The following is a 21,191-nucleotide window of genomic DNA, read 5'->3' as shown; positions in this document are numbered from 1 at the left end:
CATGAGGCGAAAGACTATTTCCAATACAGGAGTGAAAACAGGAGACCTTTGATGAAAACCTGAGAGGCCAGGTCAGGGCTGGGGCAAGGGGACAGGGACTTGTGCTTCCAGGCGAATGCCAGCCTTCAATTCCTCTTCCAGCAGCCTCCAACCCCAGTGCCCCCCTCCCGCCCCCATGCCTCAGGCTGTGGCCTAACAGAGAGGCAGGTGTCCAGCTGATCTAACACCCCCGCAAGGGAGGAACTTTAGAGCACCAGTCACTGTAGCTGCACAAATTGAAGTGTCATCTCTAGAGTGAAGATGCTCACCAATTTTCTGCATGCATTGCTACAGATTTGGGATTCAGCCAGCGCAAAAATGTCCTCAGCAAAGGAGAATGTAAATCTTTGAGTGTGTGTTCCTCCTTGCATATGTGTACTTTATTCGCATGGGTGTGTGTGAGAGAGAGCGTGAGAGAGACAAACAGAGGAGATATGAATAGATCACTGCAGGTCTTGTTCGTCCTTGTTGTTTGTCATAAGTGAAATTGATGGTGATGTTTTCCCCTGTCGTCAAATTGAATAAATACAGTGTATGTATCGCTCCTAAAATTAAGTTTAACCCACTAACTCATTTGATATTAACCAAAGGAATATGGCGGCCACACAAAAAAATTTCCGTGTGAATAAAGTGATAATATAATTGTATGTAAAATATATTATTAACAATCTCATTATTCCAGAGTGAAGTAAGTAATGAAGTGAAGTAAGTAATATTGTCAATATTGTCAGTTTTCAAAAATGACAATGTAACATTAACTCTTTAACCGTCAGCCCATGTATATGTATTGAATATTCACAGAGTATGTGTTCTGGTAGTTGGTAAAAGAACGTTTATATGAAAATCGCCCATTATTGGAAATAGACGACCTATCTTTTTTTTAACTGGAAGAGAAGGGCTGGCAAGGATTATTTTCTGCCAACCTTTTCCAGTCCAAATAGATTGGACGTCTATTGCCGCCAATGGCAGCTAACGAGTTAGAAGTTGACATTTTTAGTGAAAAACATTTAAAATAATAAAGTCCATCTAACGAGATCCAAATCATATTATGAAAGGGGATACATCTTATTTTTATGATAATTTAGGATAGACTTCATAATGATATTGACGAGACAGATTCCCCAGACACTGCGCCACGCCTTCAAGTAAGGGGCCGTCCCACAGTCGCTTCAGTCGGTCGAGGTCGGTCGCAGTTATTCTCAAACACGTGCAGCGATCCAACGCCGGATTTAGGTTGAAAAAGTACAAAAGATGTACCGCATACAAATAGGAAGGATTGTCTCAGGAGTGATTTGTTCGAGGATTCAAGGTAATTATTAAATTTTTCGTACCATGCATGCATTTTGAAACATTAAAAAAAAATCAATGGGAGAAATTTACCGCTACGGTATTGGCGTCAAAATTTACGTAAAATAAATGCTAACCGGTCCTTTGCAATTTTAACAAAGACTCAAAACTGTTTTACGTCCATATCTACAAAGAATTCTGGGATTTATGCATTTATTCACAGGAATTTTCAACATAAAAAGCTGTTTGTGGTGATAAGGCGGCGCCACAGTGGCTTAAAGACTAGCAGCACATTCGTTATATTTACATAAAATAAACGCTAACTGCCCGTTTTTTTTTTTTTTTGCTCTTTTAACAGATAATCGAGACTGTTTTACGTTCATATCCATCAAGAATTCAGGGATTTAAGCATTTATTCACAAGAATTTTCAACGTAAAAAGCTCCTTGTGTTGATATGGTGGCGCCACAGTGGCTTAAAGACTAGCAGCACATTCGACATATATACATAAAATAAACGCTAACTGTCGATTTTTTGCTTTTGACCAAGAATCGAGACCGTTTTACGTTCATATCTATAAAGAATTCTGGGATTTATGCATTTATTCACAAGAGTTTTCAACGTAAAAAGCTCTTTGTGGTGATAAGGCGGCGCCACGGTGGCTTAAAGACTAGCAGCACATTCGACATATTTGCGTAAAATAAATGCTAACTGCCCGTTTTTTTGCTCTTTTAACAAAGAATCGAGACTGTTTTATGTACATATCTATCAAGAATTCAAGGATTTAAGCATTAATTCAGAAGAATTTTCAATGTAAAAAGCTCTTTGTCTGTGTTTCCACCCGGTCAGCTTTGACGGAGATAGGCCCCCTATTAATCGGCCCCACGCCCTGTGTCCCCTCAAAATATTATGAAGTCTATGAATTTAGTGATGATAAAATCACAAATAGTTGGATTTTTACATGAATAACATTGTACATTATGCTAACAAAATCAAAGCAAATCTGGCTCAAATTTGACTCTGTGCGGGAAGCATTTCTGAACAAATGTTGGTAATTACAGACGAGTGCAAGCCGCCATATGTGAAAAAAGGCCTATTTGCTTCGTTGGTGGCGTTAAACGGCGCTATCGCCCAATCAAAGCACCCCCTCTCTTCCCCTTTAAATGTGGTGCACGAATTCATATGAAGACATGCTCAACCAATTACTTTTTTCATGGGAACTTGTGAGCAAAAATTCAAATTTTTAAGAAGATAAAATGCTCATTCCTTTTAAGTGTGGCACTAATTATCCATGGTAAAGCCGCAAATACAAACCTTGAGAAAACCAAATGAGATATTGATAGACCCTGTCTGTTAGACCCCTTGGGCAATTTGCATCATCCTGTCATGATGTGACCCCTGACCATATGCAAGTATGTGCTGATTACCCAGGAGCAGTGAGGGGGTGTTGCATAGCAGCATCGATCGCGCTGAAAGGCAGAATCGTCACAAGGAAAGAAGAAAAACAGTGGTGGGAGTCGAGCCAAAGTTAAATGAAAAATTGCTTAGATACACATCTCGCGTTTTCTGGAACATTTATTATTCCGAGTCACACAGATTGAAGAGAGGCGGAGGAGAAGAATCCATTTAGTAAAGTAGATGCTGATCGATGAGACTGGAGGCAGGCCGGTGAGAGTGCAAGAGCGGCGCGATCTTGTGTGTATATGAGAGCATCTGTGTGTGTGTGCGAGTCCCAGATTACTTTCGCCAATTGATCCAGCCCAGCATCTGTCTGACCTGCAAGACATTTTGGAGCTCACAAGAAGCTGGTGGAGTTAGAAAGACATGAAAGGCAAAGAAGAAACAAATACAATCACTTGTATACTGTAGAAAAACAGGCAGGACTGAATATTGGTGCTATGCTTGTTCTTGGCATATTTTTTTTATACAGTACATGAATCGTTTATTTTTATTGCACAGGTTCAAAACGGTGTGTAGAATAATATTTAATGGTGAATCATAAAGACAAGAGAATAGAAATCTGGATGGTTGGATGGGATGTGGAGTAAACTGGAATATCTGGTAGAAACCCATATAGGCATGGGGAAAACTTTTTTTGTTTACATATGTGAGTCAGTATACCAATACCAGAAATGTGGGTCAAAAATAAGGCTTTAGATTATATGCAGAAATGCACTTTCATTTCAAAAGAGCAATTAATGCATTTAAAGATAAATTAAAATACCTGAGCTTAGCCCCAAATGATATTTTAAAAATATGTATGAATGAGGATCTAAGCACGACAAAAGAACCACTAAAGTCCATTAGCTTAAATGCTGTAAAATGCTAACTTTTTTTTTTTTGCATTGCTGTTAACAAATCATTCAAACATATAGTCCCACAAAAAACTGCTAACTATACTTCTAAACTAAATAACGAATTAATAAACAAACATATTAGCTCAAACAGAAACATACCTTATGTTGGTCTTAACATAATTCAGCCATGTGAGACAAGTTATAGCATTTTCTCTGTTGCCATGAGAGGGCAGTGTATCCACCCAAATGAAAAAAACTAAATGCAACACTTTCTAAACAAACCATTACAACATCAGTCTAATTAAATAAATCCTCGAATTTTTTCTAACCGAATTACTCAAGTTACTCGATTAAACATTGCAGCACTAGTTGTTTATTTATCTAGAATTGTAAGATAATGCATTTTGCCCAGAGAAGTACTTCAAAAAGTCCTTTATAAAAATCTAAAAAAAAAATCATGTACTTCTTTTAATTAAAACAAAAAATGGCACCACTACCTGCTTCCCTGGGTATTGCATTTTTCAGCTGACATGGTGAAATCTTCTTAAAAAATGAGCAACTTTCGGGTATTTCTTTTCAGTCCATTCCTAATGCTTATGATGCGTCTGCTTACAAAAGTATGTTTAAACAAACCTTTAAGAGGTAACCCTTTAAAGTGAAAGTTTCTGAGGTTAGAGTGTATTCATAAACCCTCTAGGAAAATTTTTATCCAAAAAATTCACACATAGTTTCCAGAGGGCGTCATCTCATTTTGACACTGCGAGAAGCATTAGGCGTCAGTGGAGCAGCTCATATTTTTCATAAAGAACAATAGCACTGTATTATGATTATCTAAATACAAAATTATAATTGTCTTTCATAATTCAAACATTGACTTGCAACACAAAGCAAAAGGTTGACCAAGCAGTGTCTCAAAAGACTCGTAACTGATGTACCGTATTTTTCAGACTACATATCGCACCTCAGTATAAGTCGCACCAGCCATAAAATGCCCACCGAAGAGAAAAAAACCCATATATAAGTCGCACCGAAGTATGATTCACATTTTTGGGAGAAATTTACTTGATAAAATCCAACACATAGAACAGACATGTCATCTTCAAAGGCAATTTATTAATATAAAAATACAATAGAGAACAACATGCTGAATAAGTGTACAGTGTACAGTGCATGAACAACGAAATGCGAATATACTGTCCTCACCAGGACGCTACGGCTTGGTCCTGGCTATTCAGCGGGCTAAACTCCCAAATGACGATGCTGGACGTCTGTGTAATTTGCGGAATCAATTTCATCCTCGATACCAAACAGGTTTGCATCAACGTAAATAAAAGATAATTAGGTGCTTTTACAGCAATGACAAAAACGGTTAGCATGCGTTCGCTAGCATTAGCGCATCGTTCAAACCTCCACACAACTGGCTCTAAGTGTCCGATCGCGGGTGGAAAACACACAACAACAACAGAAAAGATGACACACACAGGCGTTGCCTCTGTAGAGATATTTTATAAGCATAAACAATGAACGTAGGTTCACAGCCGTGTTTCTCTCTCGCTAACTCGCCCACTCACTCAGAGCTATGTAGCTGTCGGTCTTCTTCTGGCGTGTGAGCGCTCTTCTTCACGTAAACAAGTGCGAGTGCGCCCCCACGTGGGCCTGAAAGCGCCACAAACTAAAAGCTTGCATTTCAATATAAAAAAGTCAATAATACAATTGAACAAACATTGCCAAAGGCAGAACGCAAACGTGGCCATAGCTGTTAAGAGTTATTCAGATAACTATAGCATGAAGCAGGGTTCACTAAATCCAGACCTTGGTGCCACTTTTCCTGTCGTGTTTTCCATTTCTCTCTCCCCTAACACACCTAAATCAAATGATTATGTCATCAGCAACCTCTCCAGAAGCTTGATAATGATCCTGATTATTCTGATTCAGGTGTGTTGGAGGAGGGAGACATGGAAAACACGACAGGAAAAGTAGCGAACCCTGGCATAAAGAACATGCTAACAAGTTTACCAAACCATCAGTGTCACTCCAAAACACCAAAATAACATGGGAAATGATATCATAATGTATTTCACACATAAGTCGCTCCTGAGTATAAGTAGCACACCCAGCCAAACTATGAAAAAAACTGCGACTTATAGTCTGAAAAATACGGTACTGTATCTTGATGTATCCTGTTATTGTAGACAATAACGGCTTTTAGCACAAAATTTCACAGCATGATTACAATGTTTGTGGTGTATGTTCTTAGCAAATAGTAATTTTCCATTAAACAGTCATCCAACATAAGGAAATCACAATATCTGACACAAGATGGTGAGACAAAAGTCTAGCGAGTCACACTGGCTCCATTTTGTAGCTGCCAAGCAGTGCGTCTGTCAGCGGAGAGCTCCTGCAGCATCCTGTCTACTCTGCATTCTCTGCAGCCTCCATCCTTCCCGGCCAAGTCAGGCAACATTGATTGTCTGAGCTTTGCGAGGCTAAAAGAAAGAAGGGGAGGGAAGCTTGCACTGGCTCAGCACTCTCCATAGTCCAGTGCTGCTTTATGCTGTAAAAGCTGCAGTGGCGTGACAAAGGTCAAAACACGATAGGATGACTTGGGAAATTGTTCACATAACTGTCCAAAGTGAAATATAGTTACAAGAGCATATTACATTAGAAGAGCGCTTTGGAAAAATGGATTCATAAACAGTAAAGCAAAGATAAGTTTGTTCCATTAGTATTTTTGACTGCCAGACAAATACAAATGTGCACTCCCTTCCCTTGCTGGAGGCAGACTGCAGGACCCAGACACCATGAGACCAAGGAGACAGGAAGCACTTTTGCGGCATCAAATATTAATGGCCCTATAGAGTGTATTGATTATATAATAGGTTTTCCCAGCATCTGAGCACCGGCTGAAATGTACTCCCTGAATAATTCAAAATGTATCCATGAACGGATTTCCATCTAAATGGTTGCTGAATGCAATTTGCACCTTTTTGGAGAATTCATCCAACAATGCATGCATGAGACCAACGCAAGGAGGGCGTGACTATGATGGATGAAGTTGCATGCAAAGTGCGTGTCTGTCGTATGCCCGGCACGGTTTGTTTTAACGAATGGTTGAGCATTGACTGTTGTGCGCTGGCTGACATTATACTCCCACGAATGGAGGCTCACATACATCTGCTTGCTGCTTGTTACATGCGATCAGCACGTGTGTAGATGCTGTGATGATGCTGCACTGTCTGCTTGTCGCGGCACACATTACCTCACCGCACTGACATCGTATGTGAAGCGACAGCTTTGCTGAATGGGTGAAAAATGCTTTTGATGTTTCACCTCTGCCTAATGTTTCCTTCTTTCAGGGTAGCTTTTCTGCGTCATTATTAATAGATTGATATTTTAACATGCGGGATATGCAGTGGGCTTTGTGATATAGTGTTATCTTTTATAATGCATGTTTGGCTTGTAATTGTAGCTTTATATCTTTGCCAAGGTCTACAAAATTTCTCTGGTTTCTCGTTTCGGTTTGGTGTTTGAGTCCCGAGCAAATTTAACAAGCTGCCATCAAATTTCATCCTTTGCGACTTGAAATGTGCATCCGCTATTGACAGTTTTTAACAGGTTGAATTATTTGACACACCTGAATAACAAGCAGCAAAGTGTTACAGTGGAACTTCCTTAAATTGACATTTGTATCAATGTACAATTTGGAACCTGATCAAATTTAAAACTGTATATAACCTGTAGCAGAAGCTGTTAGCTGGCCTTTGATTGCTTTGTGGCTATAAACATTGTCATTGGTAATCAAAGGTATGTAGTTTTGATCAATTTTGTTTTACATTTCCATGATCGATGTAGAACTGCAGACAAAATTTAAAAACATGCAACAGCCACTTTCGGCCCCTTTATTTAAAACAATAAATATTCAGCAATGACAATTTATATGTTACAAACCTGATCAATCACATGATTGTTTAACTAATTATACTATCCAAAAATGCAGTCTGAATCAGAATACTATGTTCTGACAAGTGCTGGCATATAAAATTTACTGTATGCTTGCTATGAATTTTTTGGGGATTAGATATACAGTGGTACCTCAACATACGATCGCTTCAACATACGATTTTTTTTCGACATCCGACGTAAAATTTGACTCGCCATTTGTTTATACATCTGACGACCTGCTCAAAATACAACGATTTTTGACAGCGCGGCAGTTTCTTTGTTTTGCCGGAAGACGGACGCACGGCTGATTTTCTTGTGAGAGAAATCAACACTGGATCCAAAAAGGTTAGTGCAGGTGGCGAAAAAAAAAAAAAAAATGTGACGCTTACCATTGAAAGGAAGATGTAAATGATAGCAAAGGGTAAGCATGGATATAAGTATGGTGTATGGATCCATGAACTGGGTCGACAATAGGGCCGTAGAATGTCGATCTCGGCTGACGGTCCTCCTCCGTTTGCCTGTCTTTATAAGTTAAGGTGACAATTCTTACTGTGGTAAACTTGGCCAAAGAAATCACCAGTTTCGTCAGGTTTCTAATCATTTATTCCATCAACTTGTGCAACACAACACTCCGACTGTCCGCTGGTGTTGACGCCAGCATCAAAACAGAAAGTAAAAATAGAACCGTGCTCTGCTGCTCACCTTCATGTCAGCCCCGCGGTGCATTCAGGTAAAGCAAAAAAAGTCCGATACATTAGAACCCGATTCGTTACATTATTACAGGTATTATTATTATTATTATTATTATTATTATTACCATTATTATTATTCTGATTTTTATTCGTAATTTATTTGTTTTGCTCTTTGTAATTGCTATTTGCAATAGTAACAGCAGTATTTATTAAGGATTTAGTGTAGGTTTTTGGGCTGTGGAACTAATAAATGTAATTACAGTGTATCACAAAAGTGAGTACACCCCTCGCATTTCTGCAGATATTTAAGTATATCTTTTCATGGGACAACGCTGACAAAATGACACTTTGACACAATAAAAAGTAGTCTGTGTGCAGCTTATATAATAGAGTTAATTTTTTCCCCCTCAAAATAACTCAAAATATAGCCATTAATATCTAAACCCCTGGCAACAAAAGTGAGTACACCCCTTTGAAAAAACATACATCCCTAACCCTAAATGTCCAAATTGAGTACTGCTTGTCATTTTCCCTTCAATATGTCATGTGACTCGTGACAGGAGTGCTGTCAGCATTGCTGCAGAGATTGAAGAGGTGGGGTGTCAGCCTGTTAGTGCTCAGACCATACGCCGCACTTACTCTCAATTTGGTGTGCATGGCTGTTACCCCAGGAGGAAGCCTCTTCTGAAGACTGTACACAAGGAAGCCCGCCCGTCTCATCAGACCATAGGGCATGGTTCTAGTAATCCATGTGCTTTGTTGAAATGTCTTCAGCAAACTGTTTGCGAGGAGGCTTCCTTCTGGAGTGACAGCCATGCACACCAATTTGATGTAGAGTGCGGCGTATGGTCTGAGCACTTAACAGGCTGACCCCCCACCTCTTCAATCTCAGCAGCAATGCTGACAGCACTCCTGTAACGAGTCACATGACATTTTGGAGGGAAAATGACAAGCAGTACTCAATTTGGACATTTAGGGATGTACGTTTTTTCAAAGAGGTGTACTCACTTTAGTTGCAAGGGGTTCAGATATTAATGGCTATATTTTGAGTTATTTTGAGGGGAGAATAAATTCACTCTATTATATAAGCTGCACACAGACTACTTTTCATTCTGTCAAAGTGTCATTTTGTCAGATTTGTCCCATGAAAAGATATACTTAAATATCTGCAGAAATGTGAGGGGTGTACTCACTTTTGTGATACACTGTATAATGTATTCTTTTGTGAAAATCCTGCTCGACTTACGACCGTTACGACTTACAAACATGTTCCTGGGACGAATTAACTTCATATGTAGAGGTACCACTATATTGACATTTGAGAAGGCCTTCTACTACACAATTTGATTGTTCTAATAACTTATTATGTATATTGAGTTTTGTTTAATAATGGCATAATTATTGCCTCAACAGTTAATAAAAGTTGTATTATTTTGACTGGCTAATTTTCTCTTAAGCCGAACAAATGGCAGGGTGACCAGCAAAACTGGAGGTTCCACTGTACAAATGTCACACTCATTTGTTTCATTGTACTAATGGTTTTCATGTCTTGCAAAACCATTTAGATAACTGTCTTATATACACAACATATTTCAGTCTTCATCAGAATAAAACAAAGGTGGCTCAATAATCAATTTTACTTTGGACAACCACTGGCCTATTTTTCCTACTGGATCCTCCTTCTTTTTGACACTTGATTCTCATTTAAACTCCATTATGCATTCTTCGCCAGGTTTACACGACACATTGACAAGAGAACATATGCAGTACAGCCTCCCTCTCTCCCTGTCTCTCTGTCCAACCTCGTCTTTCCCCTTCTTTGAAGCATGGGAAGCATCTTTCGTATTGCTCATCCTTTTTCTTCTTCCTTCCAACTGATCGCCTACTCCCTCTCCTCATCCCTCTGAAGGAGTAAATGAAAGCAGAGGTCATCCCGCCTCTTTTTCTCCTCTCCTGCTAAATTGGCTACTAGTGGCATCCATAGCCGTAGGTATTACTGCCCCCCGCCTGCCTCGCTCTCGAGAGCTGCTGAACAGACTTCCTGCTCATTTGTGACATTTCTGTGTCTTCAACCGCAGGCTTGTTTACCCGCGGATAGCAAGAGGGAAACCCTCATTATAAACTCATAAACCCGAGGTCATTGCGGGGACCACACCAATCTGCTGGTTGCAACACACACCATTTGATTTTTTTTTTCCCAAGCCGCTGTGGAGATTCTTCCATCCACAGCAAGAAATACTACAGAGGCAATGCTATTAAGACACAACTTTTAGTCCTGTTGTAGTCAATCAATCAGAGGCTGGTTGCCAATACATTATCGCTAAATTTATGGTCTTTATGGTTTCGTTTAGAAGAAAAAGCCCCTGCGACATCTTACCTATAAACAGAACAGTTCTATCTACAAATGAGGCGTTTTCATTTACACTTACTGCAGATGCTCTTATATCTTTTTACTATTCCCACCTATTTCCACTGAGCCATTTTTGTTTTATTGGTTGAATGACTACATAGTATATTTGTCAGCTGCCATCCCCCCCTTCACTCCTGCTTCTTTCCATCAAATGAACAACCAATCCCAAATGCTATCCTAAACAAAGTGCAAAGTGAGTATATGATGCTGACGGTGGGCTGTGCATCCCTCCCTCCCTCCATGTGCTCCGCTCCATAGGGGTCGACAGAGACACAGTGGCGGCAGGCAGAGCTCCCGCAGCTCCAGGGCTGGGCAGAGAAGGGATTGCTGACACAGCCAAAGATGGTAAGGAGTCTACTGCTGCTGCCAAATGGATGGCCTGGGCATTTTACACAACAATCAAGTAATATGATCTGATATTACACTGTATTGACACTATTGCACGTCAGATCCGGCTGACTGAGACGGTTGAAGCTAGAGCATGGATGGATGAAATGTGTATATTGGAGGATGGGTGTTTTGTGTAGATATGAATAAAAAGCCACAACAATGCTGTTGATGCAAAGAGGATTTTAAGACTGAGGTCCCAGTTTAAATCTACCTATAAAGATCAAATGTGTCCTTACATTTACATTGACAGTCTTGGTGCCTGAGCGTTAGTGCACCAGTGATGTCAAAATTATTTTTATTCACAAGCTACATTCACTGAAAATTCTATTACACTCAGAAAAACAGTATATTTTTGGTTATACACTACAAGTAATGAAAAATAACAGTTCTTTTTTTTTTTTACCGATATTGCAAAATAAATAAAATAGCAATTACGATACCAGTATTGACATAATTACTGGCATTTATTGATGATTATCTTATATTACAAATAATAAAAAATCAATTCATGTATGTATATATAGCAGTGGTCCCCAACCACCGGGCCGCGGACCGACACCGGTCCGTGGCGTATTTGCTACGGGGCCACAGAGAAATAAATAATTTATTAATGACTGCAATCCAACCTGTGGCTCTTGACACATCAATATCCCTGTCTACTCTATAGACCAGGGGTCATGAATTAAAAATCCTCTGGGTCCGAAATTAAAAAATTACAACAATCTTGGGTCCGGAAATATTTTTAATGCTTCTTTTTTTTCCAAAAAATACAAACGTATCTTTACGTGGCCATGCTGATAATTACAACATTCAAAAATGTAAAAAAAAATATAAAAAATAAATTTATAGTAAGTAATAAATAATATTTAATAATAATTAATTAGTAATAAATAATAAAGCGATCATATTGAGCCCTTAATTCCGCTATTTTTTTGAGAACGGATGGCAGAGTTCATAGGGAAACTTTGCGAAAAAGCTGCGTGCTTCGTCTCATAGTGCCTTTTCAAATTGCTGCTTTTTACAAGCGCTACCCTTGTTCGGCCATTCCTTACTACGCAGCAAATTGTCTACACAACGCTAGCGCGCTTGCGCAAGCATCCGCATGCATGCGCACATCGGTTAGAAGCGGCGAGTACTCACTATTTTTGTTTTATTTAATTTTTTAGAACCTTTCCATTGCCTCAAAAATACTTTTTGCATGTATAACCCTCTCATACTTTTAACCATTGTGGTTTTTTGTGTTAGCTTTGAAGCAGTTGACCACATTAGTCACGTAGCGTATTTAAACCGTCCTTATTTGGTATAACTGCATTTAAGTATTTTCTTAAGGCATTTTTAGTACGTTCTGCCTGTATGCATTCAAACAAAACAAGTTTAGCGCGCACAGTAGTACTTTGGGTGTCAAATTCGACTAATGTAGGACGTTTCGCCGATGTAGCAGATTTTGGTAGAACACAGTCTCTGAACAGATGAGGCGTAGCGGTCTTGTGCTGCCGCCAGGTAAAATGAACAAAAATGTGTTGGTCTACTCCTCCTTAAACACTGTTTTCTGCATCAATCTTGCGTAGTTTTGAGCACGCCATTTGCCGTACCTTTTCGTCTCTTCCTCCAACTTCATTCGGCTTAGTTTTTGGCTGTCACTCCGCGCAGTCTGGAAAGGGAGTGTGAGACATGTTGTTCTAAAAATAACTTTCAAATGCTTCACTCCCATTGGCTGGCTTACGCGCATCACCGCGAAGGTGTTTGTTTGTTGCCCACCTCCGCTCTGCAAACCCGCAGAAAAAAATGATTTTTGTTGTTGCAACGTGTATTAGTCCGGACATCTTGAGAACCAGTCCAGACGGCTTGGGGGACTGGAACCGGACCAAGGTCCGCGGTTCCGTGACCTCTGCTATAGACTAATCCGAGTAAAGGTTTGTATAGGTCGCCATCTAGTGGTTGGCCGCAATTAATAGCGTGTTTGCACACCTATCGCAGCCTAGCGCCAATCATTGTAAACAGTAACTTTAGCTGCTGTTGACTGTGTGCTATGGGTGGTGACGTCTTTGGACAGCTTTTATACGGGGAAAAGGCCACCTGCTGAGCCAGAAGAGGAGCCTACAACCAAGGCCATTCTTCATAATATGTGGCTAAAAGCTAACAAACAAGGCGACAAAGCGATCATCATACTTCATCGCGAACCGTATTGCAAAAGCTAAGAAACCTTTCATGATTAGAGAAGAACTCATTATGCTTGCGGCCAAGGATATTTGCCGACAAGTTTTAGGAGAGGTCGCTGTTAAAAAAAGGTTCAGTGTATGGTGAGTGACATTTTCCCTGCTCTTAACATTTGTTTTTAGTTTTGTTCGACGTGTTATTTTATATTTACTGTCATTTTCTGCCACACATTGCCGGCCTGTGAAAAAAAGGCCCACATAACACCGGTCCGTGGTGCAAAAAAGTTGGGGACAACTGATATATAGGCCTAAATCCCCAGACATTCTGCTGATCACTTATTGCACAAACAATGTGCTTTGATTGTGAATCACTGATCTACAAAAGCAACAGTCCATCCAAAGAAGATGAGGTGTGTAGAGAAAGGCATAGGTTTGGTCTCAACATTGGTAGGGACGATACAAAAACTACTCAAGAAAAATTCTGAAAACTTACAGGATAAATGTCTGGATTTTATTAGCAAATCTGAATCGCAATACTTTAACATAAATTATTTTAACATACACAATAAATACAAACTTGTTAATAATCTCTTAACTATCCAGGAATGCAAAAAATAAAGATTTATCTTAAGACCACTCAACATTGTCTGTCTAAATAAATAAAATAAATATCACTGAAAAAAACGTCTTAGTCGGGAAATAACAAAAATAAATAAAATGGAGCCTATCGTCCACAAGCACAGCCAAATTCAACAAAAAATGAAAGCTTTGGACTGCATTAAGGCCACATAAATAAAATAAAAAGGAAAATTGGCTGACACACACAGACTGGGACCTCTCTCTCTAAGCAGCTTCTTTCTCATATTTTCTGGTTCTGTAGTTTGCAGCAGGGTTTATTACATTTCTCACAGTTTAATTTATGTTAACATTAGAAAACATACAGGAGGACACTTTCTAAACAGATTCCTACTTGAGTTTTGCAGGTTTGCATGTTCACACAGTTTATGTTATGCTAACTCTGATGCAGGTCAGACTTTCAGTAGCAAAATTAGTGGCGTGTTCCCCACCTCCACAACATTGACGTCTTTTTACATTACTTGCAGTTGCTGCTGCCTGTGTTGGCGGAAAAAAATCTTTTAATACCACTCTTCGAAGGGGGCAAAGAAGACGACATGTAGATTTATATTTCTGTCGTGGTTGTGCGAGTGTGTGTGTGTGTGGGGGGGGGGGGTGAGTTGGGTGAGTTGATGGGGTCTAGTCATCAGCCAATCACAACCAGACACTGCTACGAAGCAGTCTAACTATGTTGCACATTGGAAACATGTGACCGAAACTATGACACATTTTCATCTCATTCTCGTCAGACAAAAACTGTAATTTGTCTTGTTACGTTTTAGTCCCCCAAGACACATTTTTAGCTCGTTATTGTCTCGTCATTGTCACGAAAAAAAAAACTAGTTTGTCGACGATATATTTTTGTTATCGTCATCGTTGACGACAACACTGTTTTACACATAGGTCCACATCCATCTTGAAATCTTGAAAGCCTCACTTTGTGTTACCACACCCAGCAAAACTAAAGTGGAAACTGTTTAGAATGAAAGTGCAGTTGCACCCCTATCTATGCTCCTCCAGTTTTTAAATTGTAGATGGCAGTGCATGAAAGATGGGGTTTGAACTGTAGCTGGTAACTATTGTTCAGAATATGGATCTGCACACATATTTCTACAGAAGGTAATCATTTTCACAGACTAGTGTTTTTCACATTGTAAAGATGGCGCAGCAGCACTTTATATGAAGTAGGCCTACCTTGATCCCGATTGCTTTGCCTTTTGCAATGCTAAGATATTTCCTCAGAGTAGTTTGAAGCTTTGATTCACAATCTTGACATCAAGCAAATAGAAAGAGTGAAACTAAAAGACTGGCAGATAATCAGAACATTAAATGAAATTCATTATATCAGTAAAAGTAGCCCTCACTCACACTTTTGACTGCCTTACTGCCCTGGAAAGAAGTACATATTTAGGGTGTGTCCATGGCAAATATGATACCTTAAAGCAGACATGTCCAAAGTCCGGCCCGGGGGCCAAATGCGGCCCGTGGTCAAATTTCATCCGGACCCCAGCGTCTGTCCTAAAATCAATAACGTCTGGCCCGCACACAGACTTAATAAGTTGGTCAGCAGTACTGCTACCAGCATATGAAGTAGCTTACACACTAAATGCTACTCATCATTTACCCACTAAAAGGCAGCAGCACTCTAAGCAACATTACCCCATGTGACCCTTTACTCCCAATTTTCTAAAATGACGACAATCAACAAGAAAGTTGACTGTGACGGCGGACGCTTCAAGGATAGGTGGAAATTGGACTGTTTCTTCACTAAAATACGCAACAACTGTGCCCGCCTCATTTGCAAAGAGACAGTCACTGTTTTTTAAGAGTTCAATGTGAGGCGATATTATCAAACAAGACACGCTGACATGTACGACAAGATTACAGGGAAGATACCTTTTGAGAAATTGAAGCAACTTGAAGCTAGTTTATTTCACAGTAGTATTTCGCAAGAGCCCGAGAGTCGAAAGAGAACGCCACAAAGGCTAGTTGTGAGATTGTTGAAATTATTAATTAAATAATTTTTAAAAAATAAATAAAGCAAATGTGACGCACAGAATGGCTTGCTAAAATTCGCTTAAATATATTGTTCTTAGGGCTGTCAAACGATTAAAATTTTTAATCGAGTTAATAATAGCTTAAAAGTTAATTAATCGTAATTGATTGCAATTCAAACCATCTATAAAATACGCCATATTTTTATGTAAATTATTGTTGGAATGGAAAGATAAGACACAAGACGGACATATACATTCAACATACTGTACATAAGTACTGTATTTGTTTATTACAACAATAAATCAACAAAATGGCATTAACATTAATCACATTCTGTTAAAGCGATCCATGGATAGAAAGACTTGTAGTTCTTAAAAGATAAATGTTAGTACAAGTCATAGAAATTTTATATTAAAACCCCTCTTAATGTTTTCGTTTTAATAAAGTTTGTAAAATTTTCAATCAAAAAATAAACTAGTAGCTCGCCAATAATAATTATGGTGCTGAAGCCTGAAAGTGCTGAAACCCATAAAATCAGTCGCACCCAAGCGCCAGCAGAGGACGGAAAAACACCAAAAAACACAAGTAACAAGTGAAAATGACACTTTGCTATCATTTTAATCTGTTTGAGCGGGGCATGTGCGTTAAATGTGTCAAATATTTTAACGTGATTAATTTTTTAAAAAATTAACTAACACCCGTTAACGCAATGATTTTGACGACCCTAATTGTTCTACGTAAAAAAAGTCAGCCAAGGTCGGCCCCCCAAATTTTTACGACACCAAATCTGGCCCCCTTTTCAAAATGTTTGGACACCCCTGCCTTAAAGCAAGTATCAACATAGTATCAGTACAAGAAGTAATTTGTTATGTGTACTTATTTGGAGTCTCATTGATGCATTTAAACTATAGAAGACCTCCTCTTAGCTTCACTGTGAATAGCAAATTTCTACCAATAACTGATGATCCCTAAAAAGTTATTATAAGTGCTTATATAATTGTTCAAACAATAAATATACCACAGACTATTATCCCAAATAAACGTTCAAAGTTTGATGGCTTTTGCGGTTCTTTATGGCCATCAGTAATTGAGTAATTGTCCTCTAAAGAGATGCTAAATTGCAAAAATAAAAGATACCATGCATAGGCTGACAGTAGACTGTTTTTTTTTTTTTTTTTTTTTTCAGAAATGTATTAATAAGGTCGTTTTCTCCAAATCACCAAGGTTATGTTAGATCTACAAATTCTCGCATAACAAACTGCATTTATTTGGAAATGTTTACACTTTGGTGGAAGAAGCTGCTTCGAAAGGCTTACAACTGGGGGAGGATTGTTATACTTCTGACCATAGCTCTTACCTAAACTGAGAGAGAATGAGCAGCCACCATGTTCACTACTACTATAAAGTGGCATGTTAAGGACCTCAAATGCTGGTGGGCATAGGCATGCGGAGACATGCAAGGACATACAAATGTCCGCTCAGGCTCTGCTGGACCCCGCTAATTAGAGGCAGCCATTTTGCTGCGCAAACTTCTTGAAAAATGTCCCATCGAGTTGAAAGGCTGGGATAGACTGGAGCAGCTCAGCAGGGAATGCAAACACATTTAATAATAAGGCCCTCTTCAGTCAACTATGTTTGGTTACATACTGTTCTGTCTTTCTCCAACACACACACACCATCACTCACACTGTGGCTGCCTTTGTTGTGGTAGAGAGGCGGGCAGGGAAGGATACTGTCAAAAGAACAATTTGCATGCAGCTCTCATCTTGCGAGCTTTTAGACATCTCCCCGTCTGTTTTTTTCCCTTTTTGCTGTGGGTTCAGGCCCATTGTTTTCTCCTGTTGAGTGTGCATGTGTAAGTATCTAAACTGAAGATATCTTTCTGTGGGAATGAGTGCAGACTCAGGCTGCGTCGACACTGGAAAAGGATAATGGCCTTAAAGGTTCAAATTATTATACTAGACAGCATGTCGGCCACACTAATGTGCCTCTTGTCCGGACATTTTATAACACATGCTAGAGAGGAGCTAATTTGTTAAACGCCTGATATCCGGTCTAGTGTCGCCGCCGGGTATCTTTGTAAAAATCGGAGCCAACGGAAGTGACGCCATCGCCATTTTTTGGTGTGGCATTACAACATCGTAAATAACGGAGGCAAATGGTACAGACACGGCTTTCCTGCTACTCCTTTTACAACTGAAAGAGCTAGTAAATTTTACGTTTAAATAGGTCAGGAGAAGACATTGAACAATTCCGAAAAACTATAAGCTTCCGGCTCAGAGATGATAACGTCACACACGAGGCTTCTCCTTTTTGCACAGGCATTGTTTGCGACAATGCAGGCTTCCCTTGCAGGAGTGTTGCGTTTATAAACGCACCTTAAACGTAGTGCAAACAGGTAAAAAATATTGTCTGAATTACAAAAAACATATCCATCCTAGTATAGACGTAGCCTCATTGTGAATATCTGTGTGTGATTGTGTACGATTGCATCATGGGGGCGCAGCATAAGCAGATTTTAAGGGAGGGCCGGCGGCCAACCCCCCCCCCCCCCCCACCCCCCCCGTAAAAGTTGTAGAGCAATAAAACTGCAACAAAAATGAATGAAATGACCAAAAAAATATATTTTTATAATGGGTCAAAGTTATTTCTCAAACAGATCATGTGACTAGCACCTTAGACACTCATTTGCTTTGCATATAATTTTCAACAAAAAAATAAATAAATAAAAAATAGCAGAGTGCAATTTAATTTTTCAATTTATTTTTTTCTTTGATTGAAAATATTTTTTTTTTGATTGAAGCAACTTTTTGGGGATTGAATGATTTAGACACAAATGTCCTTCAATCAAAGAAAACTTTTTCAATGAAAAGTTAAGTGTTCAAATGCAAATTTTTCAATCTCAAATATTTTTTCGCATTCGAAAATGTTTTCTATGATTGAAATTTTTTGTTTTTTGATTAAAGTGATTTTTCTTTTTGAAAATAAATATCTTTTTTTGAAGCAACTTATTTTTTGATTGAATAATAAAATAATAAAGACAAAAACGTCTCAGCCAAAATGCGGCCCAAATACAAATCAACATTACTTCAATCAAAAAAGTTGCTTCAATCAAAAAAAAAAAAAAAAAAAAGCCTTGACTCCAATAAAAAACAATCAGAGAAATAGCTTCCACGTGCATTTTTTTTTAGTTCCAAATTTATTTTTGCATTCAAACACTTTTTTTTTTTTTTTTTTAATTGAAACTATATATTTTGATTGAAGCAACTTGTTTTTTACTGAAGCAACTTTTTTTTTGATTGAATAATAAAGACACAAATCTACCTCCATATGGCTCTGCCCAGGGCATACAATTTTTGACTTCGGTAACTACATTGGCACGACACCGGCGGGCGAACCATAATCAATGGATGACGATCTTTGCGAAAAGTATTGCCTAAGCAGCCTGATTTATAATACCCCTCAAGAATGATGGGAAACAAAAAAAAAACGCTGATTGTCAACTTACTATTATAAATATTCTTGTAAGTTAATTTTATTGCTGGCACTGCGTTTTGGGGTCATCAGCATGTTGTGCCCCCCCACCCCAAAAGTCAAACTCCGCCTATTGGGCGCAGCGGTAGTGGCATGCTTCTCCGTTTTAATGTTTTTGTGAAAAGATGGATCGCTTACTTTATGTAAATCAGTGCTTCTCAATTATTTTGGGTTACGCCCACCCCAAGGAAGACATAAATGTTCGCATCCCCCCAAACTCTCGGCCGCCACTGTAAATTGTATCATTTGTCTATAAAATAACCATTATAAGTACACCTCTGCCTAACATTGTGTCCTTTTTTCTGTTAAAGAAAAAAAGTAACATTGATCAACTTATAATAAATTATAACTTTATTAACATTGTTTTGTTTGTAACAGAAAGGACTTAAAGCGCATCAATTTGCCTGAATTAAAAAAAAAAAAAAAAAGTCACATCCAAACTGTAAAAATACACTCAAGGTACATTTTTGACCATTTCATACTGAAAAAAAAATGTAATGAAATCAATAAATAATAATACATTCAAATTGATTAGAAACATTAACTCATGAGGACAATATGCCAAAAAAAATTGACCGAAAAAACAGAACGGAATAGAAGAAAAATGACAGTGTCATTGGACAGAGGGACAGTTTTTATTTTTGCTGCTCGCAGTATCACCTCCTTTGCAATGTTTGCAAAGGTGTGGGGTTATTTTGCACTGAGCATGCTAACAGTGCTAACTGGTTTACTGATATGACACTGACAAAGCGGGACGATTGTTGGCAATATTCAGCACGTTTTCGCCGAAAAATAATAAAGCGGTTATCAATGAGATTGGGGTCTAATGTCTTTAAGTGACGTCTTAATTCATTTGGCGTCCCGCTGTCCGATACAATCATTTTTAGACACAGTAAACAGAGTGGTCTTTCTTCGTCTCTCACTGTATTAAAAGTCAAAGCCAAAAGCCAAACGGCCCGAAAACAGCGCATTCTCGGCGGCCAGGGGATAACCGCAGGTGAAGGCGGCTGTCGTGACTATCCCAAGCCAAAAATGGCACTTCTCGGGCGGACACGTGAGAACCGGCGAAGACAGTGGGTCACTACGTGAGTCCAGCCGGGAAACGGCTCTCGAAAACTGCGCATAGCTCTTCATATCTCTTTTCTGTGTGCTCTTGCTAGGTTCAAAAATACTGCGCACACTCTGAAAATGAGAGCGCCACCCACTGAGTGGATGTGCAAGTACACTTTATGTACAGCAAAAAAGCACGCCTCACTATATGAGAAGTACTGATGTAAACAATGATCTTAATAAGCTCCTAGTGGTAATTGCGTGGCGTAAAAGAAGAACACAAACATTCCCTTCTGACCTAAATGTAATTAAATACCATTAATGAAATGAAGCCAATACCAGGCCAACACAGCAGCAGTAGGTTACAGAAACAAACTTCACGTGATACTTAAGTTATAGTTGCAGTGGCTGAGAAGTACAAACACAAATCAGAAAACAAATGAACGAAAGTAATATCCATCTCAGAAAACAAATAAACAAGCTACTGAATAAATCATCAATCACAAAAAAACACAAGTTACAATAAAAAAAAATCACAGAAAGTCACAGAAAACAAATTGCCAGTCATAAAAAGAAAGTCAGAAACAAATCACAACTGACAAGTGACTCATGTTTTGTTTTCTATGACTCATGATTTCTTTCACATTTTATGTAATTTGTCTTTTAAAATTTAAATTTGTCTTTGCTTTTGTTAGTTTGTTTTCTAATTTGTGTTTTGCATATCTCAGCTTGCGTAAATACTATTTATTTTTACATTTGTGTAACAAATTTCCCCACATTTG

General features: G+C 38.8%; 1 protein-coding gene across 7 annotated transcripts in view; it reads left to right on the top strand.

Moving 5' to 3' along the window:
- Positions 1-21,191, top strand: part of elavl4 (ELAV like neuron-specific RNA binding protein 4) — a 180,157-nt gene that overhangs the window by 45,172 nt on the left and 113,794 nt on the right. For 6 of the 7 annotated variants that reach the window (XM_057842258.1, XM_057842257.1, XM_057842254.1 and 3 more), the window contains one exon: positions 10,925-11,011. The exons of the other annotated variant lie outside the window; for it this stretch is intronic. In XM_057842258.1, the coding sequence (XP_057698241.1) occupies positions 10,925-11,011 (87 nt within the window). The remainder of the gene's footprint in view (positions 1-10,924; positions 11,012-21,191) is intronic. 7 annotated transcript variants of the gene reach the window in all.

This window comes from Corythoichthys intestinalis, chromosome 7 (genome assembly GCF_030265065.1).
Source record: "Corythoichthys intestinalis isolate RoL2023-P3 chromosome 7, ASM3026506v1, whole genome shotgun sequence".
Lineage (NCBI taxonomy): Eukaryota > Metazoa > Chordata > Actinopteri > Syngnathiformes > Syngnathidae > Corythoichthys > Corythoichthys intestinalis.
Note: the sequence above shows the minus strand (reverse complement) of the source record. Positions and strands in the feature narration are given on the sequence as shown.